The following is a 27,086-nucleotide window of genomic DNA, read 5'->3' as shown; positions in this document are numbered from 1 at the left end:
TTCTCCAGAGCTTCCAATGAGCACCTGAGACAGGCAATGCCCATTGTGGGCCCATGTCACACTGGTTTTGTAGCAGTTACAAAAATTACATTTCTGATAGTACATTAAGATCCTGTTGCTGGTGACGTACATGACAGGATTACTGGAAAGGACAATGAAAACAACCATTTTAATTGCTCCATAGCTAACCATATGAACAGGGCGTCACTCGGTGATGGAAATGTCATGAAATGTCACTTGAATGTGAAAGTGTAGTATTTTATTCCAGCCCGTGAAGGAGTGTCTTGTGCAAATGCATGAGTGTTTATCTGCCCAGCCCTGTCCTAAGCTTGTTGCCAGCAACATGGTCACCAGTGTGACATGGTTCTTAGCAGTGTTGGGCCCAAGAAAAAGTGCATTGCAGTTAAAGTGACTGTAAAGGCTTTTTACCTTTTTTAAAGTATTTTCTCAAGTAGGGGTGCATCGATCAGACTTTTCTAGTCCCGATGCCCTGACTTTGCGTATCGATCGATACCAATACCGATCCGGTACTATTGTTTTGTTATAACAATTGTGCATTCAGAATCTAAAATATTATGTAATCAAAGTCAAACTCAAAATTAAAAAGAATAAAATGTAGCCACAAGAAAAAAAAAAAAAAAAAGTTTATTGCTTCAACATACAATAGTAATCAAACAGGGAGTGCCGGGTCACACTTGTGCGATGCGGGAAGGCTGCGAATACGCACCCTGTTCCCGCATCACAAACGCACATCCGGCAGTTCACACTGCCATATGCGATACGCTTGGGGTGTCGGTGAAATGTTGACGACACCCCCAGTTTGATTGCATATTGCAACCCGATCTGACAGTTCGCACAGGATCCGATCGCACAAGTGTCAACCACTGTGCGATCCGATCCTGATGCGGCTGAAAAAATGCCTCATGTGCGACTTTTTTGCGGGTGCAGTGCGAATTTAGCCATACAAAGTGTATGGCTGAATTTGCACTGCACATCCGATCGCATGTAATGAAGGAGCAGTGCGCTCCGATATTATCTGCGATCGCCGCACACGCGGAAGTGTGAACGCGGCACTAACAGTATTCAACTTGCTGTAATACCGCCTCCCCTCGAAACATTTACTTTGCAGACATTGCAGCCCTCGAACCGTCTAACAAGTTGGCGTGGCAATCGTGTAATATCTCCACACAGCCGACGCTTTGGCGCGCTCCATGTCCGACACACACGTGAAGCTGATAATGGCGTAGGTTCTGCTGCGATGAAAACCGGATCGGCCCGTGGATCTGTTAATTTTACCGATCCCAGATCCAGCCAGTATCGAAGCCGATGTCCGCTCCTAATATCGGATCAGTGCATCCCTATTCTCAAGTCGTCTTCCAGGACAGCCCATGAGACCTAGGGCTCCTCCTACCAGGACAGGAAACACGTTAAATCTGATCAGATAAAAGGCGGTGCTCTAGTCCTCACACTTAAGTATTCTCGAGAACCATAGGACATTTCTGTAAAACGTATACAAAATATAAGACATCACTGGGTGGGAATCTGGCTGTCCTGGAAGACTCAGAAAAGGAGTTACCGGTAAGTCTAACTCGGCTTTTTAACCACTTAAACCCCGGAGGATTTGGCTGCTCAAAGACCAGGGCCTATTTTGCGATTCGGCACGGTGTGTCTACTAACTACGGGAAAGATTTGTCATTTTTTATTGTTTTTTTTTTTTTTTTGCGGGACTGCGATTTTGCGGCGGACAGATCGGATCCCTAACTGACATTTTTGACACTTTTGGGGGTAAAAGTGACATTACTACAGTAATCAGTGCTATAAATATGCACGGTTACTGTAAAAATTACACTGGCAGGGAAGGGGTTAACTTGGTTATCAGTGGGTTAATAAATGTATCCCTAGGGGCGTGACATTGGAGCCGCCGGTCACTCGCGCGGGGATGTTAGTGAACGAGTGGGGGCGGGAGCATGCCTCCGGCGGCGCGCGCTCGCCCCCTAGAGGCTTGTAGGCGAGCTGCGTAGCCCTACGTCGGTTTGCCTGTAGGGGGGCTGACTGCCGCAGTAAATAATCGTGCGGCGGTCGGCAATCGGTTAAAACGTGTACCTGTAGGCACAGTGAATATCTCCAAAACTTGCACTGTTCAGGTGATATTCACACTGCATGCAGCTGGTGTCGTCACCGATGCATGCGCTCTGAAGGGATACCACACCCGTGCCTTCCCTTCACAGCTCTGTACCGCAGCCATGACTCCCGCACCCGCTGGAATAACGTCATTGCAGCTTGACCAATCAGACAGCTGGAGCACGCAAACCCAGAAGGAAGACTGGGTGAAGATGTAAGTCCTGTAAACGGGGACAGCGTGCTACTGGAGGGCTTTGTTTTAAGGTAAGCATTTCATAATGTGCTAGTATGTGATGCATACTAGCACATTATGTCATTGTCCTGCAAGTTTTTTTTTTTTAAGGTTGCAGATTACTACCACGTTAATGCATTAAGGTTAAAAAAACAGTACGAGTGTCCCCCAGCCCCTCTAGAACACTGATTCTTGTAATGATCCAGTGCTGTGCTCAGTTTCTGTACTCTTACAAGCTTTGTTGGGAGCCATGTCATTGGCTCCTGCTGCTGTTAGTCAAATCATGTTAGGGGGGGGGGCAGGGCCAAGCCAGACTGTGTTTGTAGATGCACACAGCCCAGCTTCAAACAAACCCTCACATGTTCACCCATACCAAACAGCTTGCTTTGGGGCGCACAGGATTGCTCACGGTGCTGGTGGGGAACCCTCGAAGAGAAGGTTCAGAGCCGCTTTGTGCAAAACTATTGCATAGAGCTAGAAAGTAAAAACATGTTTATCACTTAGAGAAAAAAGCGAGCCTCACTAAGTTCTTTGTAGCTGTAGACCAGTTTGCTTTTTTTTTGCAGCATTTAGAGTTGGCCACAAAAGTGCCTGCTTTAATGGCTAATAATGATTTTCAACAGCTGCTGATCATAGCATGCCAGCAATAGAAGCATTATTGCCAGCTACAGCAGCAAAGCGTTATCCAGCTAATTGCCTGGCTCAGAGCTCGGCTGCTCACTCGCTGAAATAGTGTATGACCCCAACTAGAAAGCTTCTGACGGTGCACCTGGATTGGAATGCTCAAGAGAATATTGTGCTGATATATTTTGTACTGCTTCTATAGATGAAAGGAAAGCAGTACTAAAATATGTGGGCTGTCATTTATGAAAACTTGCTGAAATTTCTAGTTGGATAGAGTAGGGAGAAGCTAAACCCTTATGTTTTCCCTATTGCTTCCTGTCACAGGAAGTGGGAGGAAATCTCTCCACAGTGAACCAAATGCCCCCTTGGACAGTTGTCACTGAAACACGTCGTGTCACTATTAGAAGATTTCTCCTGTTCCTGTTGACAATTCAACATTTTTATAGCAATGATCACTTTGACAAATAGAGTTGGTTTCCCTGACAGGAACAGAAACGGCATTAAACTCATTTGTTTTTTTTCCTTTCACATTCCATCCAAATAAAAACACAAATTGCTTTGTATTTTGGTTTCGGCTAAAAGGGATTGTGTAGCATTTGTGAAGAAATGTACATGTACTATAACTTTGTCAGCTTCATGAAAGTAATTGAATTTATGTTTTTTGGATGTTTTTAATACTAGCCATGGGGCAGCCATGTTTTTTGTTACTCGTATATGCAGGTTGTGCATCATGCATAGTAGTGATGTACAGTGCTACTGCAAATGTGCTGAAGCTGATAGTGTAAGGGCTCTTTCACGCGGGCGGTCCGATCAGATCCGCCTGTCAGTTTTTTTTTAGGCGGATCTGATCGGATGCCCCATTCAGCCCTATGGAGCAGCGGATGTCAGCGGTGACATGTCCGCTGCCATCCGCATCCGATCCTGTCCGTGAAATCCGGACGGATGGAAACCCTATTTTCCATCCGTCCTGGGGATCGGATCGGATGGGATCGGATGAGAGTGGACAGGCGATCCGCTCTCATCCGATTCCCCATAGAGAGCAGCGGGGGCTGTGACACCTCCCTCTCCGCACTGCAAGCGGAGACGGAGCTGTCATCTGCCGGATCAGTGGGGATCGCGGATCGATCCCCGCTGAGCAGCACGGATCCGCCTACGGAGGCGGACCGTGTGAAAGAGCCCTAAGGGTCCTTTCACACGGGGCGGAGCGTATTTTCCTCTGCTCAGGCTTTTTTTTTTTCTTTACACGGATGTCACTCTGGAGTGTTCGTTCCGTATGTCCGTTTATTATCCCATCTGTTTGCGGATGATAAACGGACATAATGCTTGTCAATGGGATTGCAGATGTCAACAGATGACACCGCTGAGAAAAGTAGGGTTCTCTTCGGTTCCAAAAAACAGAACTGATCGGAAAGGAAGCAAATCGGATGTCAGCGGATGGTCATCTGTTGACATCCGCAATCCCATTGACATACATTATGTCCATCTTTCATCTGCAATTAGATGGGATGAAAAACAGACATACGGACCACCTGTGTGAAAGGACCCTTAGGCTTTCCTTTTGGCAAACTGGTTTTGTCTCAGCAGTTGTAAAACATTGGCATTCATTCTCTTTGACCCTCTCGTGGTCATCTTACAATGTACAGCATTACATACGTTACCTTATCTAACTTCTTCCATGTGAAAGTGGCATGCAGAGCTCATTTTTAATGTAGGCTTACTGCAAATACATTAGACGTCTCCTTGAAAGTCTCAAGACCTAGAGAATTAACTTCTATCGCACGCCTTGTGGGAAAATGCCAAACCAAACTTTTCCCTGAAAGGGGCTGACTGTTGTGTGCGTTCCTATTGTACTAAGAAACAATATCCTTCAGTTGCTGTGTTTGAACACAAGTCATTCCAGAAATGCAGAGGCCATACAATGACATCATTTACATCACTCTGTTCATATACACTTCATTCCTCCTTTGTTGTGTCTACTGCTTATACTACACAAAGAATGGATGTAACCACTTGTTTTTCCAGTATTGTCTAACTGTAATCTTCCTTTACAGGTTTTTGACAACTATGCTGTCACAGTTATGATTGGTGGGGAGCCGTACACCCTAGGGCTATTTGATACAGCAGGTAAGTGACCTTTACTTTTTTTTCTTTTTTTTTACCTTCTCAAATTTTTTGTAGCAGATTAATGCATTAAATTAAGCTGCCTGGTGGCAAAACCTGCTGACACATCACTACTTGTGCAAAATCACTTAAATTATACAGACTTTGTAGTGCAAAGGATTTGCGCTTCCAACAGATTTGCTCTGTCACATGGAGATTCAACATATTTTCTAAGGCTTGGTTCACACTATTTCAACTTGGGATCCAACTTGTGAGTCCCCAAGTCATGTGCAATCCCATGTTAGTCAATGAGAGCTGTCTTAATAAGGACTACTGAAGTCACCCTGACTTTAGGAAACATTCCTGTACTACTTTAAGGCAACTTATATGCGACTTGTGCCCATAGACTTTAACGGAAGTTGCCTCCAAGTCATAGTTACATAGTTAGTCTGGCTGAAAAAAAAAAAACACAAGTCCATCTAGAGATCCTTATCTGTGTTGATGTGATTTGGATCTGACATTACAGGAAGATTACCCAGGCATTCCCCTCGGTTTAGTGCCACTCACACAGATTGGCAGTGCATGGCATCTTCCTACATACTGTTATCTATGCGTAGCTGTACCAAAGTCGCATCATAGTGGTACTCAAGTCTCACCGTAAGTCGCGTGACTTTCATGTCACAGTAGTGTGAATCGAACCTTAGATAGCCCTGAATGACCTATTCTGAAATGTGTGCAGCTCATCGTATGCTGGGATCAGGCAGGTATGGTCACCTGGTTGGCACTTTAGCCCTGTAACATTGATTTAGGATTTATTCCATACTCGGGTAGTTTTAAGCTCATTTTCTCTTACGTCCTCCGACAGTCGCCGCCCACTCATACAGTCGTCACCACTGGGTATTGTCTTCTGCTCCGCAGGAGTAGCTAGGCATAAGACTTGTTGGTAACCAAAGCTTTTAGCATAGACACACCCATGGGGGCTGTCCCACTGGTCAATACCCCCCCTGCATTAAGCCATCCCAACTCAGTTGGGTAACATAGCAGTAAGTGTACAAGAAAAAACCCCAAAAGAGGGGCGGGGGGCGGCGACTGTCGGAAGACTCAGAGAAAGGAATTTTACGGTAAGATTTTACAAAAATTCAGTTTTTCCCCTCTTGAGTTTCTTCCAAAAATGCAATTGTATATTAGGGGTCTTCCAACCAAACTAGCCTTTGTATTTGTGTGTCTGTATGACAGTAGTAGAGGATGTCATGGTGGTAACTCCCTTGGGCGTTATTGCACATTTTAAGGGTTAATACTGTTTAGAGTAGAATGCTGGTGAAGCACAATGGAGTGACAGGTATGCTGTGTAGCCTGGTACCTGATAATTGGTAACCTTCACCTTCAGGTATGCTCTGTGTTTGTGAATCTAGTGGAGTATTCAGTGTTTCTCCATATATAAAGGTTGGATAGATGGGCTGAAAACTCTTTCTCCATATTGTGAAGCTTTTACCAGGAAATAGATTTGCTTAGCAGGAATGCTTCTCTGCATTGTGAAGACTAGCCACCAGGGCAAAACTTTGCTTTTTTGTGATCCCACCCCTCAAGACAGCTCTTGCATTACTTTATCTCACTGGGGCTTGTCGTTTTTACAATATATCTAGGGATGCACCGATCCGATATTCGGATCGGAAATCGGCCCAGATCCGGACAAAATAGCTGGATCGGAGATTGGTAAAATTTAGCCGTCCCACTGGCCGATCTGGTTTTTGCTGAGTAACGGCTCAGCCATCCCTTACTAGGTGCAGTAGTAGTAGTATGGGATGGGAGCCGCTGCTTCCTGTATAGGTCCGGCTCACAGGCGGAGTGATATCAGATGCACTCCGCCTGTGAATGGAGGAGCCACACACATGTAGCAGCGGCTTTGCTCTGTACTGCAGCCGCTTGCTTTGTGTGTAGCTCCGGATCAGTTCCGTATCGGTATCAGCGATTTCACAACACCAGGTATCGGTATCGGCTCCAAAAAAGTCGGATCGGTGCATCCCTAGTAAATATTCTGGTATAATGGTGCTCTGACCTATTAGATATACTTGACTAGATTTAGAAAAGGATTCTGCTGTCCACAGACAGGTGATAGAAAGAATGGCTAGAATGCATTGCACCAGTGCAGCCAAATTTGAAATGCCCCCACTATGCTAAGTGTTCCTGTTTATACAGAATACTTAAAAAAAAAAAAAAAAATTGTAAATTTCTTATCCGGTGTAGTTGTTTCCTTAGAGCAGGTTTATACAGGGGGACGCTTAAAGGCGAAGTTCACCTTTTGGAACATGTCGCATGTTCCACTCAAATTTTAGTGTGGAACATGTAACATGTTCCAGCTCCTGCCACCGGTTCCCCCTCACTCCTTCGACCTCCAACCAGTGGGCGAGGAATCTTCTTCATGCACCCGTTGTCACAATTTAAAAAGTGTTGCTGTGTCCAAGCAGGCACATTATTCATTCAGTTTATGTGAATAAATAAACTACAAGTACTGTCATCCATCATGGCTGATGGCTTATAGTTCTGAATGAACTGCGCAGGTGCTGATGAGGACTCTTGTAGTTCATTCTCAAGCCCTGCAGCTTTTAACAGACAGCCGTATGAAGGTACGGGCAGAAAGCTGCATAGTTTTCAGAAACCTGACCATTGCACCACTGATCGCAGGTGGGATGCTTTACAGGCTCCTGCAGGAAAGTTTTTTGTTTTTCCTACAAATATATGTGCATTTATTATTTTCTTGAAAGGTGAACTTTACTCTTTAAGGGAAGCTTATATTCAGAATTGCTTACGTTGTGCAGTTAGGGAACAGATTTTGGGACGGTTTTTAAGTGCACTAACATAACGTTCAGCCTAACCCTTTTAAGGACACAGTATGAACATCTAGTTTACAACTGGTAATTAAGATTTGCCAGCACAGAGTTAATTATGGTAAACATTTACTCCCCAACTCCCTCCTTAACATTACATAAAAGGGAAATCTTGGTGGGATTAGCAAATAAAAAGGTAAGCAGCCATTTGTAAATATTACGTGGATGGTATGTAAATGGAAACATGTAACAAATATAAAGTAGGCATTATCTCAGTTTGACTGCAAAAGTGGGAAATCCATTTTAAGAAATGGCATGTCAATTTTTCAGTGTGTGTAAATACATGGTTTGCGTTCAGTGCACTATACAGAATTACACTAAACCATTTCTACTCTCTACAGGACAGGAAGACTACGATAGATTACGACCCCTTAGCTATCCTCAGACAGATGTGTTCCTCGTCTGTTTCTCAGTGGTCTCCCCATCTTCATTTGAAAATGTGAAAGAAAAGGTAAGATTCATGCAGGTGTTGGATCCCTTATACAGTGTACATGCTAGGTTGTATGAGGATAACAAATTGACTTAAAGAGGTTGTAAACCTCAGAATTATTTTTTTTTTTAAACCGAGCACCTGAAAGAGAAACACATAATGAGCTAGTGTGCATCGCATACTAGCTCATTATGAAATACTTACCTTAGAACGAAGCCCCGAAGTGCCGACCGCTCACCTCTCTCATGGATGACATGTTGTCGCCCTTCTTCCAGGTTTGCGGCATCCGGCCATCTGATTGGCTGGAGCCGCAATGACGTCACATATGCGCGGGAGCCGACAGTCACGGCACGGGGCTCTGAAGGAACGGCACGAGTGGCCGTTCCTTCAGAGCGCATGCGCCGGTGATGTCACTGGCTGCATGCAAAGTAAATATCTCCTAAATGTGCAAGTTTAGGAGATATTTACAGTACCTATAGGTAACCCTTATCATAGGCTTACCTATAGGTATAAGTTGCAGAGGAGGGTTTACTTCCTCTTTAAAAGAGAAGTATGGGTTTTCGCTTTATTTATTAATCCTACTTAACTAGCTGGATGTGGCATTGGTCCGATGCTGCATATGTCCCTCGGCGCCCCTAAGATTAAGAACCGAGTGATCTTACAACGCAGATTGTGCGGTTCTCACAGCTCCCTGAGCAGAGAGCTGCTGACTGCCAGTCACCGCTGTCTGCTCTGCCCCCCCTCCTCGCTCACTGGAGAGCTGGACTGTGGAGGGGGATGGGAGAGGCTGACTCAGGCTCTGAGAGGTGTACTGGTCCAGGCATGCTGGCAGGTCCTGCCTCCATTGTCGCTATCTTGGACCGGCTCTGACGTCAGCAGACAGTGGACTTCAGCCCGTTGTATGCTGAAAACAGGTCACAGGAGTGCAGAACAATCACTCCTGTGATCCACAGGAGAAGTACAGCCAAACAAGCTTTGGCTGTTCTCCTTTTAATAGATCCATGAGGTTTACCAAACTTTCATCCCTGGCATTGCAGTAAGGCAAGCTATTCCTTTTGAATATACTGTTGGCACACCAAAATGCAGCAAAACTGGACAGAGCCCCATAACTCAAAACTTTTCTTTTTTTTTTTTGTAAAGATTATTCAAAATGTACTTTTTTCTTAATGGTTGTAACATGCACTCATTTAGAGCCATTGTTTTTCCAGTGGGTACCCGAAATTACTCATCACTGTCCCAAGACTCCATTCCTGCTTGTTGGGACACAGATCGACTTAAGGGATGACCCCTCCACAATCGAGAAGCTCGCAAAAAATAAACAGAAACCAATCACTCCAGAAACAGCTGAAAAGCTGGCCCGAGACTTGAAGGCAGTTAAATATGTGGAGTGTTCCGCACTGACGCAGGTAAGAAACAGTGGCAGGTCCTACTTTTTTTTTTTTTTTTTTTTTCCCTTGCTATTATGTGTACTATTTTGTGAATATTATTCGGGGACAGGTCTGCATGCAGAGTCGGGGGGGAAGGGGAGAAACATCTGTGAACATCTTTTTTTTTTTTTTAATGCAGAACTTATGCTTATTTAGCAAGGTGCAGTAACCTGTCAGGTAAACTTGTACTAACTGAACTTCTATAAGCTGAAGTTTGGTTAATATGAGTTATTGAACCTTTCAGTGCTTGACTGAATGAGAACTGTATTTTTTGATAAATATCTGGCACATCATGGAATGCAGTCCTGACAGTCAATACAAACCAAATGTCATGAAGTGGGCTGATAGCTGTGTGTGTGTGTGTGTGTGTGTGTGTGTGTGTGTGTGTGTGTGTGTGTATATATATATATATATATAATATGTATATATATAGTGTGTGTGTGTGTATATATATATATATATATATATATATATATATATATATATATATATATATATATATATATATATATATATATATATAAGCACTGGGAAGGGCTGGAGGGGGGGGGGGGGGGGCTGTACAGCACTAGGGGGGCCAGCAAAAAAAAAAAAAAGTTGGATAGGAGCGGGATGGGGTGGCTGCATATAAAGGAATCGATCTTTGCATATGCAAAGATCAATCCCTCTATATGCAGCCGCCCCACCGCTCCTTCTATGCAGTCACGCAGGGAGGCAGCGGCTGCTCAATCTTCGGGCACTCACCTTCTAGCCCCCGGGAGCAGAGCAGCGCAGACGGAGGGAGCAAGCTGCCTTAAGTGGAAGAGATGATCGGCGCGAGTACCGGTGTAGCATGAAGATAATCCCTATGCCAGTGTCAGAGCGCGGATCATCCAACTTTAACAGCTTGTAATTGCCGGGCGCTCGCTGACACACACAGTCACGCCTCCTAGCCCGGCTTCTTTGATAGACGTCACACGTCCTGGTTGGCCAGGTGTTCTGTCCATCAAAGAAGCCGGGCTAGGAGGCGGGACTGTGTGTGTCAGCGAGCACCCGGCAATTACAAGCTGTTACAGTTGGATGATCAGCGCTCTGACATTATTCAGTCCGCCGGCTTTCCTCTCCTCTCGCTCTCGGGGCTCGCCCTACATAATTTGCAGGCGAGTGGAAAATTTGAGGACTGTGTATGTATGAATGTGTGTGTGTGTGTGTGTGTGTGTGTGTGTGTGTGTGTGTATGTATGTATATATATATATGTGTATATATACACACTTTGCCGTATTATTTTCTTAGAAAAGGGTTTGTTGTATGGTCGCTTCCGTGGAATACAGCAGGCTTTAGGTGAGACACTGCACTTCGGCAGCACTGGAGAGGAGCAGCTGCTCTGAAAGTGATAAATCTAAAAAGACAAGGTGCCTCTAAGTGCAGTAGGCTCTGAGTATTTATTAGGTTAAAAGTATAAAAGCACTCACATTTTGGTAAATGTGACATGGGCATAGCAAAGATCTGTCTGGAGTCTTCCTATCCGCTGTGCTGAGTGGCTGCAATGAGGACATCCGGTGATCCGCTTCCTGTAGATGCGTCCTTTCGTCTGTGTCTCAGCCTGGTTGGCATGAGATTTCCTGAAGGCAGGGTGTGGACGCAGCGGGTGGTGGGCGGTTACATGTTTCGAAGCTCAGCTCCTTCATCAGACCTCCTCCTTGTGGAGGAGAGAGGATGTCCTCATTGCAACCACTCAGCACAGCGGATAGGAAGACTCCAGACAGATCTTTGCTATGCCCATGTCACATTATCCATATTTTCTTAACTGTTGAAATAAAAAAAAATGGCGTACTATACCCACTTCTATCCTCAGTTCCCTCTTTGATCTCTGCCGGAGCATATGTAGCTTATATGCTTAAAAGGCGCCTTTGGGACCGTTTTTAATATTGCACCCATATATTGAGGGTGTAACCTGAAGCATGGTTGCATTTCCCCCTCCACTCCCAACTCCAATAATCTAGAAATTGCAAGGTACTTTTCCCTGAAGTGTCTTGTTTGAATTTAGCATGGCTCCGCCCCATACAGCTGCATCGTCCTTTCACAGATCCCATTTTTAGTCCTCTGTTTATTTTCTCCAGCCTTTATAAAGGAAGGTCCGTACCTCTACAGACTTGGGGCTGGGATGTAACCATGCAGGAGATTGCATTACATCTGCAACACACTGACAAAAATAGTTTAAAAAATGCATGCTATTTTATTTATTTGGGAGTATTTCATTTTTCTAAAAATTGGACTGTACCTTTTTTTTAAAGCAAACCTGTGTGATAAATGTTGTACACATTGTGCAGCGTGCAATGGATAGCAGGTTTGCCCAGGTGCCTGTACCCCGGCACTGAAGTCCAGGGCACAAGTACCAACTGAGATCCTGATTTTCTGGTTCTTACCCCATGCGCCTTATCCTCTCAAAATTGGGTTTCCAGGCACTGGTGGCAGTCCTGTAACATCAGTATATGCCACAGAGTTTAAAGTGTATATAAACCCAAAATCTTATCTTAATCATATACAGTACAGGACACATGAATTGACTGTTAGATCATGGTTTATATGCCGCTACCTTCAGGTGGTTGGGCCCTGGCAAAAGCTTTGCCGGGAACAGACTTCTGAATCACATCTTTGAACCATATGCCCAAACGCTAATTCTCACAGTGATTCTATTGATTTGATACCTTATCCCTTTAAAGCTCCTTTATGACCTTGTTACTGTCTAGGGTATCTGGTTCTAATCCCCACTTCCCACTTATTTACATTTCCAGCGCAACATTTTGTCTGTTGCTGACCTTTGGCTCATCAACATGCTCTCATCGGCACCCTTTGGTTGCCACTCAGGGTCACAAACTATGCTCATTACGTTGGGAATGTAGCACCATTATCTGCACCCTTTTTGTCTCTCCTCTCTCTAGCTTACAGTTCTCAGACATAACCCTTAGTTTTGAAATGCCCTTTCTTCCCTTATTGGGGTCAAGGATCAGATTGACTGACTCTATGAGCTGAGCAGTCACTGCTCTTCCCTATTCAGATATGGTCTTGCTACTGGTCAGCTTGCTGGCTTAGTACTAGTAACAGTCACATGCCCCTGTTCTCAGTACTTCCCTTATGCATTTGTTGTCCCTTTCAAATACGATGTGTAGGTGCTATGATGCACCTGCCTCTCACCAACATCTGATTCTCTGAAATTCAGCAGTTAGGAACATTCCAACCTCTAGGCTGAGTGAACTTCCTAGGGGTATGCCCTGTACCCTTGCAATCTGATAAGGAACTCCTACTTTAAAATTGTTCCATTTTCATCCTGCAACTTCCTCTGTTTGGAATTGCCAAACACCAACCCCCTGGTTCCCCGCAGATCTTGGTTAGACTTTGTATTTCCTTTTTCTAGCACCTTGGCCTTTGCACTCCTTGTGCACGCTCCCCCCCCCCCCCCCCCCCTCCAGCAAAGCTTTTGCCAGTGTCCAATCACCTGAAGGTAGTGGCATATAATCTTTAGTCTAAGAATCCATTTCCCTGTCCTTTTTACTCCAAGATATGGAATTTACAGTTACATCAAAAATTACCATTTTTCAGTGTATACAGTGATCTAAAATAGATCTTTTTTTGTAATTCTGTTGCAGTGTTTCTCATCTGGAGGTATTGCTAGTAACCACATTTCTTGTTTCAGGCAGACAATACTAAGCCGCTGTCACTAGTCTGCTCTGTGCTCTCTTTATTTGGCCTTTGGGCAACCTATCAGGTCTGCAGGAGACACTTTTTAAAAGAGTACATCAAACTAATTATATAGTGGTCCCTGATCTTCAGATCTAAAACATGTTTTAGGCTCGGTTTCCACTGCTGCGGCTACAGAGTCGCGCTACTTCTAGCGCGACTCTGTAGTGTTCACTTGTTCGCGGCTTTCAGTGAGACTTGTCCCTCATTATAGAAGGAAGTCCACTGAAGTCGGCCCAAAAGTAGTGCACAAACTACTTTTCAAGTCGCCGCAACTCAAGTCGCGGCAGTGAGAACGGGCCAAATAGAAATGAATGACTTTTGACTTGCTGTGCGACTTGACATGTGTCAAGTCGCACAGCAAGTCAACAGTGGAAACCGAGCCTTAAACGTTTACTATATCTGTTACTATTTACTAATATTTATAATTATAGTTATTATAACTGTCTCTTATATTTAAACTGGAGGTAGGTACAGCTGTTACTGTCATTGCTGCTAGAGTCCAGGTTTAGTTCCAAGTAAGGAAACTTGGAATAGGCAGCCGCACACCGCAATGGGATACCAATAAAAATGTCTGTATTGTAATGTAAACAGATGCAGTCCCAGGAATGAACGGAAGGTTAACATTTGACACATCTTGTGCTTTAGTGCCTTCCATTCATTCCTGTGACTGCATCTGTCTACAATACAAGAAAAAAAATGATCGTGTTGCGGTGTGCGGCTGCCTATTCCAACCTCTGGGGTTACCTGCTGTGGGATCTCCTCTGCTCACCTGGAGCAGTGATTTCTCTTCTGCCTTCATGCTTTCAGTGCCATGTGGCTGCAGTGCTGCTTAGTGAACACAGGAGGGCTCTTGATCGGCACTTGCTCCAGTCAGAAAACACCCTGCGCTTTTCTCAATGAATGCAACGTGTTATCTGTTTGGACCAGGTATAGATCCAGATGTCCCTACCCTTCCTCTCCACTGAGGTGGAAGTTCTGCTTTCATTATTGACAGTTGAACTTGATTGAACAACAAATACCGTATTTTTCGCCGTATAAGACGCACCGGCATATAAGATGCACCCAATTTTAAAGGAGGAAAATCTAGAAAAAAAAGATTCTGAACCAAATACTGTAGGCTCTCTTAGACCCTAGGTGTGTGTGTGCACATTTTACATTTCATTTACCCTGTAGTTGGTCCGCCTTAACACTTTCTCACACACACCACACGCTGCCTGTGATCTATCCAGAAGCAACAGTATGACGTAGGGAGGGCGGCGTGTCTTCTCCCCCTTCGGGGGCGGAGCTTGTGGAGCCATTCTTCTGCCCATCAATCATGGGCATCCAATAGAGTAGTAGGCGAAGTGGGGGCAGAGCAGGAGCAGCAGTATGAGGTAGGGAGGACGGTGTCTTCTCCCCGGGATTCGGGGGGGACGAAGCTTTGGCGGATCAATTTTTCTGCCCATCAATCACGGGCATCAAATCAAATAGGAGCAGGACGGCATGGAGCAGGAGGGGCAGACGTGTGGCCCGGGGAGACATGAGGAGGCACAGTCCGCACTGATGAATACCGGTAAGCTCAGTGTTGACATGGTGCCTGGGCAGCGCGTGGATAGACTGTCGGGGAGGGGGGACAAGGCGCACTATAGGAGGGAGAGGGAAGCCCCAACACACACACAGCCTGGCCGTGCAGGGAGGGTCAGAGAAGTCTCCACAGCCCGCAGTACATGCAACAAATCCAGCCTGCAGCACACACAGCATAAAAAGAGGACTGCGAGCAAGCACCACACAAAGTTAGGGGCAGTTTTAATGCAGGCAAAATGTGTATTTGTTGTATAAGACGCACCAATTTTTCCCCCCCAGTTTTGGGGAAGAAAAAGTGCGTCTTATACAGCGAAAAATACGGTATGCAGTTTAAGGTCTTGCCTGAGCAAATTATAATATATAATATTTATATATATATATATATATATATATATATATATATATATATATATATATATATATATATATATATATATATATATATATATATATATATAAATATAATGGGTGTCCTGTACGATCACAACAAAACCTAGCTAGTGATTCACAATCATTAGGTCAAACAAGACTGTGTACAAAGCGAGAACCTGTATTGAGAGAATGTGGAGACTGCAATTGGTGACCTACTTCTGCAAATGCTATATATCTGGCTGTCTAAGACTTAATGCTTGCAACATCACTTATGTGGAACATTCCTATCCTGCAACCGTGAAGACAGAAAAACGAATTCGAGGAGTGGTTAGTGGTGTACATATTTTGTCTCCGTTGTACTTTAATCTAGCAGAACATTCCTTGTACCAGCTTCTCTGGCTGGCCTAAGCAGATATATGGAAGTAAAGAGCCACTGCTGGTGCCAATTATGTAACTTCCTCTTTGGCTAATGATCTCATACTATGGTTAGTCACCAGAATTCACTGCATTTCTGACACTGCTCTCTTGTTTCCTAACTTCCGATTGACATACTTTGTTACACCAAGATGCTGTGCCAGCAGCCCTAAAAGCAGAAGTTCTTCAAATGTAGCTTATGTTCCAACTGTCTAACACTTCTTCAGACTCTGGAACAACTAAGATTTCAGAATTAATTGGCTGTATAGTAACAAGGACTATTTCTGAGATCTTTGTACATGTTTTTGGGCTGATTTACTAAAACTGGAGAGTGCAAAAATCTGTTAAAAATGTCTCTCTAAGAAAGCATTAAGCTGTCTTCACTTACAGAGAAGGCTGTTCATGAAACACTGGCTACATATACATAGCCAGGGTCTGTGTAAGGCCTGGACTCTTACCTGCTAATTGCTTGCTAGAGATTGCGTTGGCCATTAATGTGGTGAAACCTCCCTTAGCAACCTGTCGTCCTTACCTAGGCTGGTTTCATATCCAGGGTTAATAAATCATGCAGCCTATAGGCCTGATCAAGTTTTATTGCAAGAAGAACCTCCTTGAAAGTAACTCAGGAGCATGTATGACATTTCCTATAAGCCAAAGGCAACCACTTGAAAATGGATTTAGGAGAGTCCAGTTAGTACCTTTTATGTGTATTCATACTTTTTTGTTTTGTAATTCTGTTCTCTAATTTTTGCTTTTCTGTTCTTCAGCAATTGAATTGAATTGCATGCTCTAAACACCAGGCCATCTTCTCTTTCTGCTTCACACAGTGCCTAAATGTCTTCCAGTACTATCTATTCACCTCTATTAGTGATTTGTTCACTTACTGAAAACTGCATTTTTTTTTTCTTCAAGGCTTTCTTATGTTTGTCTGCATTGTAGTCCATGTTAGCTATCCTATCATCTTTAGTGCTTCCAGGCTTAAAACGCTCCATTACCAGCATTGTCTATAGCAGCGCACTTGTATAGCAATTGTCATTTATTTACCAAACCTTCCAAAATGGGTTGGCACAATGCTTGATACCCCTAATCCAAAAAAAGTTCCCTTTTGATCTTAAAGTGTATACAAACCTTAACAAAGAATGTATTGATGGGTCTGCTAAATATACAGGTAGAAGTGTTTTGTCAAATCTGTTCAATAAGTGCAAAATAAACTGTCAATTCTGCCAGAAATAGTGAGTTTCTAACTTGCTGAAGTTAGCTGATGGCACCGTGCCCCAGCTGCACTGAAGTTTCAAGCAGTTTGCCCTGCCGTTTTTACCCCTGTGGACTACAGAACACCCTCTCCCTTGTCTTATGAGGTTAGGAAAAGGCTTTCTCTAATCCAGATTAGGAGCGAGCAACCTAGGGGTGACTGCTTCTCCATTTTTTTAATTGGGACAAGTAGATTGGGACCCAGATTTAGTCCCTTGGACAAGTAGTTTTTTTTTTTTAAAACAATTCCACACCCCTGCTGTGGTCCAACAACAAACACTATAGGTCAGAGTCTTTAAAGGCCAAGCAAGCTGTTTCTGTGGAATAAAAAAAAAAAAAAAAGGGATACTTTTGCAAAAAAAAGTATACTAGAACATTTTGAACAAACTGCAGAAAAAGTGTCAGATGAGACATTTGAAATGTGACAGATCCTCATTTAGATGAATGGATTGTACAGGTAGTGCCTGTTCAGTCCATTTCAGGTTCTCCAACAGTTGCATATGCAGTGATCGCAGCTTTCTTATCGCAAAGTGTATCCAACCCCAAGAACAAAAATGTTCTCAGCTTTCCAGTTCTTAGATGTGGTGCCTTCATTAGGTTTTTGTGATACTGCAAGTAACACGTCCTGTCCTAGGGTGACCAGGTTTACTTTACTATACTCTATTGAGCCTATGACGTAGGCTCTTTACCATGTGATCAGCTGTGACCATTGTGCCGTTTATCGGCTTTCCTCCTTTCGCACTGACAAGGTGTGAGTAAAGGAGAGCCGATCGGGGGCTCTCCTGACGGGGTATCTGCGCTGATAATCAGCGCATTGATAATCTGTGCAGACCCATCAGGGATGCCCACTAGTGATGCCAACCCGTGGCCACCAGGGATGCCAATCAGTGCCTATTACGGGTTCCAATCAGTGCCCATTAGTAATGCCTGTCAGTGCCACCAACAGTGCCCATTAGTGCTGCCTATGAGTGCCCATCAATGTTGCATATCGGTGCCGCCTAGCAGTGTTAGGGCTCTTTCACACGGTCCGCCTGAAGGGGAGCGTCCGATCAGATCCGCCTAAAAAACGGACAGGCGGATCTGATTGGACTGCCCGCGTGAAAGTGCCCTTACATATTAGTGCCGCCTCATTGGTGCAGGAGAAAACTTAATTATTTACAAAGTTTTTACCATAAACAAAAACTTTTTTCCCCCCCAAATTTTTGGTCCTTTTTTATTGAGCAAAAAAGAAAAAACCCAAAGGCAATCAAATACCACCAAAAGAAACCTCTATTTGTAAGAAAAAAAATGATAAAAATTTAGTTTGGGTACAGTGTTGCATGACCGCGCATTTATTCAACGCGTGACAGTGCTAAAAGCTTAAAATTGGCCTGGGCAGGAACGGGATGAAAGTGCCCGGTATTGAATTGGTTAAATATGTCAACGTGGAGCTTCTAATGGGCACGTTTGTCCCAGTTACGGCTGTTAAAAGTGGGATTTCCCCTTCTCTTGCTTCCTGCTCTGCCTTTAGGAATTCAGTGAGCGTAAATCTCCCCCAACAGTGAAGCATACAATAATAAAAACATATTTAAAGGTTCTTTCTAACTCTTTCCAAAGCAGACTTGATTTTAGTTTCATTTTTACTGAGTTAGTGTTTAAAAATAATGAAAAGGCACAACTTCTCTTTTTCCGCTTCTATGTCTCCCCTGCACTTTTAATGGAAAAGGTCTTGTAGAAAAATGTCTTGGCATTCTTCTAAAAACAGTGTACATCTCTTTCCTACTGTCCATGCCGCCAAATGCTGCTCTGATCCTAATGTCCCTAGGAAAATCTATGTGTCCGGGTGAGTCACAATCTTCTGGGTCTTCTGCAGCTTTCATTGGTTCCTCTTGATAACCTCCACATCATTACAGGAGAGAGCAGTGACGTGAAGTAAGCAAGAGGACTTGCCGAGAGCTGCAGAGGTACCCATATGATCAACACTCCTGAGAGCGTCTTTCTGTGCAGACTATGGGGGGACCATATGTTAGGATTGAAGTGGCATTTGGGTGGGAATGGAAAGTATGTATGTTTCTTTATAAAGCAATCCTTTTACCTAGAAGATTTTGAGACAGGGTTGCTTAAAGCAGAACTAAACCTATCGATTTTTAACAGTTTAAAAAAGTTACATTCCCGGCATGTGTTAGCTACATTGGTTGTGCTCTCAACCAAACTTTCAAACCATCAAATAGCTGGTGTCATAACTGATCACATGTGCAGCATCATGGCATTTGAAGATCAAACGGAGTCTAAAGCCCTGTACACACGCACAGATTGTTGGCCAACTGATCAGCCGTCTTTTGTCCAGTGTTTGTTGAAATGTGCTCTAGACTTGCACTGGACTTTTGTTGGCCAACAAAAACCAACTTCAGAAGTGATGTCATGTGATGGTTGACTTTCCCTGTGTTTTTTCTTCTCTGAGCATGCCCAGTCTTGCTCATCTGATTTTTGTCTGCCGAAATCTGTACTGACTGACCAACAATCGGCCGTTCTTTGTTGGCCAACAAAAATTTTATAGCATGCACACCAGATTTTTTTCGGCCGAAAATTCGCAGTTGGTTGTCGGAAGCATCATACTAACAAGCCGAAAATCGGTAGATCGGGCGTTGGCCGACAATTTACTGCCAACAATCTGTGCGTGTGTACGGGGCTGTAGATGGCAGCTTCCTTGACTGAAAACGATAGGAGGGTTTACTTGTGAATTAAACGCTTAGCATTCAATAAAATTCTTCCCATGCTGGCTCCTCCTTGGTTTCTGTCCAGTAGAGGTTGGTGGAAAAAGAAAAAGTATTGCATGATTCCCGCTATGCATGCTGACATTTGCAGCTCCATAAGCTACTGTTTTCATGTCGCTGTCAATCGTAACATAGATTATCTTTAGTTTTTGATCCTATCTTGAATTTCTTCTACCAATGAGCCATGATCAAGCACCTGACAGACCATGTTTCCATCTTGCTGATAATGGAGAAGTGATATTCTGCAAAACTGGCTTCTTTTTGCTGTAACTGTTACTTCTAACCATACTAACAATAGCATGTCTTCTCTGCCACAAGTTTCCTGTGATTAGGAATTGCTACTGGTTCCTAAGTGCTTTCTTTTTTAGTTTTTCAATACTTTTTTTATGTCTGCTGTTCCATTTCTTTCTAATCCTCTAACCTCGCTGCTGTTTTCTTTCCTTCCCTCTGTCTTGTAGAGAGGTCTGAAGAATGTGTTTGATGAGGCTATCCTAGCTGCCCTCGAGCCTCCGGAAACTCAGCCCAAAAGGAAGTGCTGTATATTCTAAACTGTTTAACTGTTTCCTCCTCCCCTTTCTCTCAATGCTGCTTACTATGTCCACCTACTGTAGCAATTCTAAATAACGACGAGCAGAAACTCTAATAAAACCGAGATGTTGGCAAAACCTGTGCGTCTTTCCTTAACAATCCCAACCAGGCATTAGCTGCTTGCCGTGCTATTACAAGGCAAAAATTGGACTCTCTTAACTGTTTCTTGGGTTGCCTAAGCGTTTTATTAGCTAAGAAATGCCTAACATGTACTGGTCTTACAAAAGGTCTGTTATTCTTGATCTGCAACAAGTTATTTGCTAATGATTTTCTTAGCAGTAATGATTAGTTGACAACTTCACAGTGAAGTAGCCATTTTGTGGGCCTTCAAAATCTACCATAGAGGCTCTCAAAAGTTCACCCTGGGAGAAAGCTATGAACATGAAATAGCCATACAACACGTGTACCTTCGTTAATGCTTAGCACCATATTGGACTGCTGTCTAGTTTTCCAGCAATTGGCATGGGAAACTACTGGCCATTTATCAGCGACCTCATGCAGTGCATGCACAACTTGTGATTGCCAAGCCTGACTGGGAAATGCTTCCTCTGTGCCCTGATGCTGTCAAAGGTGTAGTTAGCACAAGGTGGGCTGAACCCTATAGTCATTCTCGTCAATGGCTGGCCATGTCTAATGCTGATTGCTGGTCAACCAGAGCAATGGTCCTCAACCCTGGCCTACAGGGCCCACTAACAGGCCAGGTTTGCAAGATAACTGAAATACATCCCAGGTGATATCATTTGCTGCTCAGTGATTGCAGTACTCTAGTCTGCATCTCCCCAAGGTAATACTTAAAATCTGGCCTGTTAGTGGGCCCTGAGGACCGGAGTTGAGGACCACTGAACCAGAGCATAGACAGATCTCAAACCTGATGCAGTCCATTTGTCAAGGTACACGTGTTATATGGCAGCTAAGTGTTCATTTAGTAGTTCAAGGTTTAACTGCCATTTCAAAGCCTTACAAGAGTTGCAAGGTCTTCCCAGCGGAGGTCCATACTTACGCCCCGCTCTGTTGTAAAGGAGGATTTCTGTTTCTCCTTAGTTTGCTGCTGTGTAAAATGTGGATTGAAGCAGTAAAAGCCTCCAAAGTCTGGTTGCAGTAGAAGGGCGGGATTTGAGTCTAATGACATAAGCCGAAACCACAACAGACACAAAGGGTGGGACTTTAAATGAAGTGTGTCCAGCTAAATAATATGGTAAATTCGTCATAGAAAGGACCAGAGGGGTAATAATTCATAATTTTATTAAAATTCTGAAGACCAGTTAACAGTAAATCCAAAATGTACCCAGTTCACATACTTTTGGGTACATTTTGGATTTACTGTTAACTGGTCTTCAGAATTTTAATAAAATTATGAATTATTACCCCTCTGGTCCTTTCTATGACGAATTTACCATATTATTTAGCTGGACACACTTCATTTAAATATAAATAAATGGTGAAAACCAAAAGAAACTGCGCAAAGGAGATAGATAATAGATATTAGGGCTAATTAGCCAGGTGAAAAAACACAAGTGAAGTTTAATTACTTTAACTTTAACTTCATTTAAAGTCCCACCCTTTGTGTCTGTTGTGTTTTCGCTATTATGCATCAGGGATGGAGACTCAGTTGGTCACGAGTCTCCTATAAAGTCCCAAAGTTTTTCTCCTTTCTCTAATGACATAAGCCGCCTAGAGTTAAAAAAAGTCAATAGTTAATTTTTTGACCCACCTAGAAACCATATAATGGCAATGGATGGATTTGCTTTATTATCCACATTGATTCAGCTTCATTTTGTAACTTCACTAAGAAGTTGCTGAATTATAGGTGTTCTCGTTTTGCCCTCAGTGGCCAATGCCAATTCCTAGTGCCCTGAGCAAAATGGCCATCTTCACTGTGTTAATAGATGGTGCACCTTAACTGTGAATAAGTTTTGTGTGACAACCCTAGCCAAGAGAGTGCTTTGGGGGTAGAGGGGGTGTTGAGGTTTAGTTAGTTCATAACTTTTAAAATTTAGTCTTAATGCGTTACTTTTTACCATTTTGAAAAGGGCAGGGCTGCCTAATCCCTTTTCAAACCCACAAATCATTTGGCTGTGCATTGTAGTGATTAGTGTCAATCCGCTTTTGTGATCGATGTGAGATAACATATTTTAATCTTCTCTTTTGAATACTGTAACTTTAAAAAAAAATTATTTGGCAAAGCATTGTGTATTCTACCCTTCGGGAATGCAGTAAGATTTGCTGAGACGATGCTGGTTTTTTCGTATGCCTAATGAGGAGTTATTCAACTTTTTTCCTTTTTGTTCTATTTTTCTTTGTACTTTTTTTTTTTTTTTTTATCCGCTGGTTTTGTTACTTGCATAAATGGCTGCTAAATGTGATGGTGTGCTTTCCATGTATTTCTGCCAATTTGCCATCTGTGCCATACTCTTAGCCATTACTTACACTGAAAACTGTTAAGGACCTGGTCGAAGAGAAGCTCAAAAATGAACTGATTGGAACTAAGGACTTTGTAAATGCAAAGAAGAGACTTTTGTGCAATTATTTCCTTCACTTGACTCGGTCCCCAGTCTTGAGGAGCTCTTTTCTGACAGGGTGTTTATTCTACTTGGTGTTACCTTTTAATTGTTGGCAACAAATATACTGTTAATGACTGCTTATCTATTCCAAAAATACATATTCAAGTTGAAATCTCTTGTGGTCTTACTCTACCAAAGGTGCAAAAATGAAAACTGGGTTCCTAAGGTTAATCCATGGGAGTTTAGGAAGGTTTGACATTTTATGTTGACATTGTTTGGGTAGCTTTTTGTTTTATTTTTTACATTATCTGTTCTGAAATCATAAAATGAGACTGCCCATTTCTTTTTCTGTTTGACCCTTTCCAGAAAGGCCTAAAGAATGTATTTGACGAGGCGATATTGGCCGCACTGGAACCTCCGGAGCCCAAGAAGAAACGCAAGTGTGTGCTGCTATGAAAACCCTTCAGTGGTCTCCCCCCTTCTCCAGAGCTGGTGTCGGCATCAAACTAAAACAAAACAAAAACAAAAAATGTTTAAATCAAAACTAAAGATTAAATATAAACTTTTAAATTTTTTTTTCACGTTTGTGACAAAGGCCCTGAACTCATCACCAGCCAAAAGCCAGTGGTGATATCTGAAAATACAAGCCCAGCTACATTAAGTTTTGTAGAAAAGATTAGTTTGAGCAATTGTGTATCCCCCGAAAAACACACTGATTATTGCTAGTTTTTTGTTTTGTTTTTTTCCCTCCTGTCTTTTTTAATTTTATTATGTATTTACAGTTGCTAATGTCTTATATTAAAGATCAAGGCATGCTTCATCTATAACAGACTAATTTTAAACCTGTTTTATCTGTTCATCTCGTACATCAAGCTGATAGGAGACACTTTTTAAAAAACACATAAGCAGGCATGCTGATGAAGTGGTGTAGACTTCCTTACTGAGGTACAGTATGGGGGTTCAGATTGAGGGCAATGGCACAAACTCATTGTTCTCAGGCCCTCAAATGGGCATCCCAAGCAAAGATTCCTCCTGAGTCCTGATACTATACTGTAAAGAGACCCTGTTAATCAACCTACTAAAATTGCATGTAAAAGCACAGGAAAAAAACATTTTAAATGCTTGCTTGCAGTTTTTTTTCCTAAAAAAAAAAAAAAAAAAAAAAAAAAAAAATATATATATATATATATATATATATATATATATATATATATATATATATATATATATATATATATTTTAAATTGACTTGCAATGTGCTTCTAAACTTGCAAGGGAACCGATATTCCAAAAAGTGTTGAAATTGTCCATTCCCTTGTACATCATAGCCTTTATCTCAGGAGCATCTAATTACTGTCTGTTCTGGCCAGCTTCTCCTCCTCTCCCCTCACCATCCTACATAACCTTTTTATGTAGCTGCCAGAGAAGGAGCAAGGGTAAATACTATAGAGTGTCAGTGGAGTGACAGCCTTGAGCCTGCAGACGTCACATCCAAGATGGTGGCACCAAGCAGTTGTCTTGGGGCTATTGGATGTCTGTAAAAGGGAGGCTTTTACAGGTAAAGCCGATAATTTGTTAAATTCCTATTTAATCTTATGGAAAATTTGTCGTCGTGAATAGTCTGGCAACAGGGTCTCTTTAAGGTCCAGGCTATTGTCCTTTTAGAAGAAGCTTGTTAATTTACACAGAGTTTAGGGCATGAAGTTGAGGTTTTATAAGACCCCCTTTGCTCAGGGAAACGCTAAAAATCTTTCACACTTTGCAGGTCAGTGACATTCTGTACTCTTAGCTCCTTAATCTTTGATTTCCAGAGATACAAAGCTTTTCCGACGCTTTCCAACGGGATTATTCTGCTATGCCCGATTTGAACACACAGCTCTAATCGATGTTTAAAGAAACATAGAATTTTTAAACTGACTTTCAGTCTGGATAGAGATACGATAGCTGCCAGTGCCAAACTGTTTTAATGTGCGTTCCTTGGGGCTAACCTGAGACAAGCAGGTATGTTTGGTAAAAGGGCACCTGGCAAGTTCATGTTTCAGGTTGTTGGCCTGCTGAGTGACACAAGGATAAGGACACCAATCATGGAGCAAGCAGCTCCAAAAATAAGGCGCTAATGGCAGCTGCTCTTTCTACCCTGATATGTTCCCTGTAAAGGCTCGTTCCCAGCAGATGCCATTGAAAACGCACGCAACAAATGCCTTAAAGCGCGTCTTTCTTCACATTATAGGATTCGTTGTATTTTCGCTGGACCTCTTTCAGTTGAACAGAATAATGAAAGTCATTGCACCAAAAAATGCAGCATGCAAACTTGTTTTTGTACATTATTTTGCATCTGAGTGCAACATATTGTTTTGACTTCATTAGAAACCATGTCTTTTCTCACGGCCATGCATTTTGATTGTGCGTAAAAAAAGAGGGGCAAAATGCTTGCTAGCAGGAAGAAGCCCTAAATGTTTTGAGGTATGGGACCGTTGCAAAAAATGGCAAGTGAAATCTGCTAAGTCCAACAACAGTGGTCTAGTGTGCCATTAAAGCCTTTTTAAAACGGTAGTCAATTCCATTTTGACAGGTTAGTGTAGAATAAGATTTACATCTGGGTTCCTCCCATCTTTCTCTTGAATTGGTGGGTTTGATTTTTGCATCACTAATTAATGGTCAACTTTAGTTCTGCCCTGTGTTGTACTGAGGGAGTGGTATTCTATATTCTTTTCCCCAGTTAGTTTGACGTTTTAAGGGACCAGTAAATATAATACCCCAATGTACATTTTTTTGCATGCATATAAACTGAGGAATCCTGAGGAAGGATTTCAGTCTCTAAATATATTGTAAAAAAATTAGACACCAGTGTTAATAAGGATTTTACCAAACCCACGTTTTCCAGAGGTATTTTTTAATATGTAGGGAAAGTATTCCATCTTCCCAAATGAATAACTTGTAGGCTCATTAGTATTGAACCAATGCTTTGTTCCATGTTTCAGTTCTTTGTATATGCATACTTTTCAGATGTATTAAACATAAAATATCTTCCGACTTGTGCTTACCTGTTGTTTTCTACCTGGTAGTTTTGTGGGTTTTTTTTTTTAAAGTGCTTTTACAGTGGAACATAAGGCAAACATTTTAGGATGCTAATGTTTTATATATCATGCTCTGCCTTCCTGTTTCACCTATGAACAGCTTCTATGTAATGATAAATAACTGTTTCTTAGGAACCCATTGACCCTCTCGCATGATAATTGAAGCCAAGTCCAGCCAAAACCTTTATCAGGTTTAAATAAAAGTTAGAACTTTGTCACTTTTTTTTTTTTTTTTCCGTTCTTTGTATTGCCGTTACCATCATACGCTCCTGCTCCAAATGGCAGAAAAAGGAATGGGTGTTGCAGGGAAAAGAAGCCATAAACCAGAGTCTGTAACCCTTTATTTCCTCTCATTACACTGTCCTGTGACCTTATGACAGTAAGTAGGGTATCCTCTGCTCTGAAAACCCAATAAAGGTTCCAATGCCTTCACATTTCTTAAAAAAAGTAAATTGGAGTTGATCGTTAACCTCGTCTACCAAGGTATGTCAAATTTGGTATCTGTTTTTAGGGGCCATGAAGGGCTTCAGGTAAAAGTCATCTAAGTGAAATGGGGTAAAAAAGTAAAAGCACCCCTGTACCCACCCAGTGGTGAGGTATCAGAGTGAGAGCAATAATTCTAAGGCCACCATTTAGGGTTAACTCGAAACTGATAACCTGTAAAAGCTTTTAAAGAATAGCCTGTGGACAATTTTAGGTGTCAGTTTTTTGCGATTTTTAAGATTTGACATGTTTGGAATCTATTTACTTAGCTCAACCCTATATATATATATATATATATATATATATATATATATATATATATATATATATTAAAAAAAGAATAGCGCGCAAATGCAAAGGAAATTACTACCAAATCTGAAGAGAGTCCATAAATAAAAATGGGGGTTTGGTCCCACCATATGGCCATATCGTGCTCAAGCCCACTACTGCGTCAAAGTACCCCATTATCAGTGGGTCCTACACTATCCATGAAAAAGAGATGAATCCAGCCTTTCTAACCCATGGAGATAATACTCCTTGCTGGG

At 42.5% G+C, this 27,086-nt stretch overlaps 1 protein-coding gene across 2 annotated transcripts in view; it reads left to right on the top strand.

Annotated features, from left to right (window-relative positions):
* The window catches only part of CDC42 (cell division cycle 42), an 80,336-nt gene extending 56,659 nt beyond the window's left edge, over nucleotides 1-23,677 (top strand). The window contains exons 3-7 of one of the 2 annotated variants that reach the window (XR_014225981.1): nucleotides 5,029-5,101; nucleotides 8,304-8,413; nucleotides 9,601-9,798; nucleotides 20,351-21,142; nucleotides 21,336-21,584. Coding sequence is in view for 1 of the 2 variants with exons in the window: in XM_082273546.1 (XP_082129672.1) it covers nucleotides 5,029-5,101; nucleotides 8,304-8,413; nucleotides 9,601-9,798; nucleotides 23,348-23,437 (471 nt within the window). In the remaining variant the exon portion in view is untranslated. Of the gene's footprint in view, nucleotides 1-5,028; nucleotides 5,102-8,303; nucleotides 8,414-9,600; nucleotides 9,799-20,350; nucleotides 21,143-21,335; nucleotides 21,585-23,347 lie in introns of those variants that run through there. The other variant, XM_082273546.1, reaches the window with a different exon arrangement.
* The last annotated feature ends 3,409 nt before the right edge of the window (nucleotides 23,678-27,086 follow it).

The sequence above is a fragment of the Pelophylax lessonae genome (assembly GCF_965119305.1).
Source record: "Pelophylax lessonae genome assembly, chromosome: 12".
Lineage (NCBI taxonomy): Eukaryota > Metazoa > Chordata > Amphibia > Anura > Ranidae > Pelophylax > Pelophylax lessonae.
This window is presented reverse-complemented; position numbering and strand designations above follow the sequence as displayed.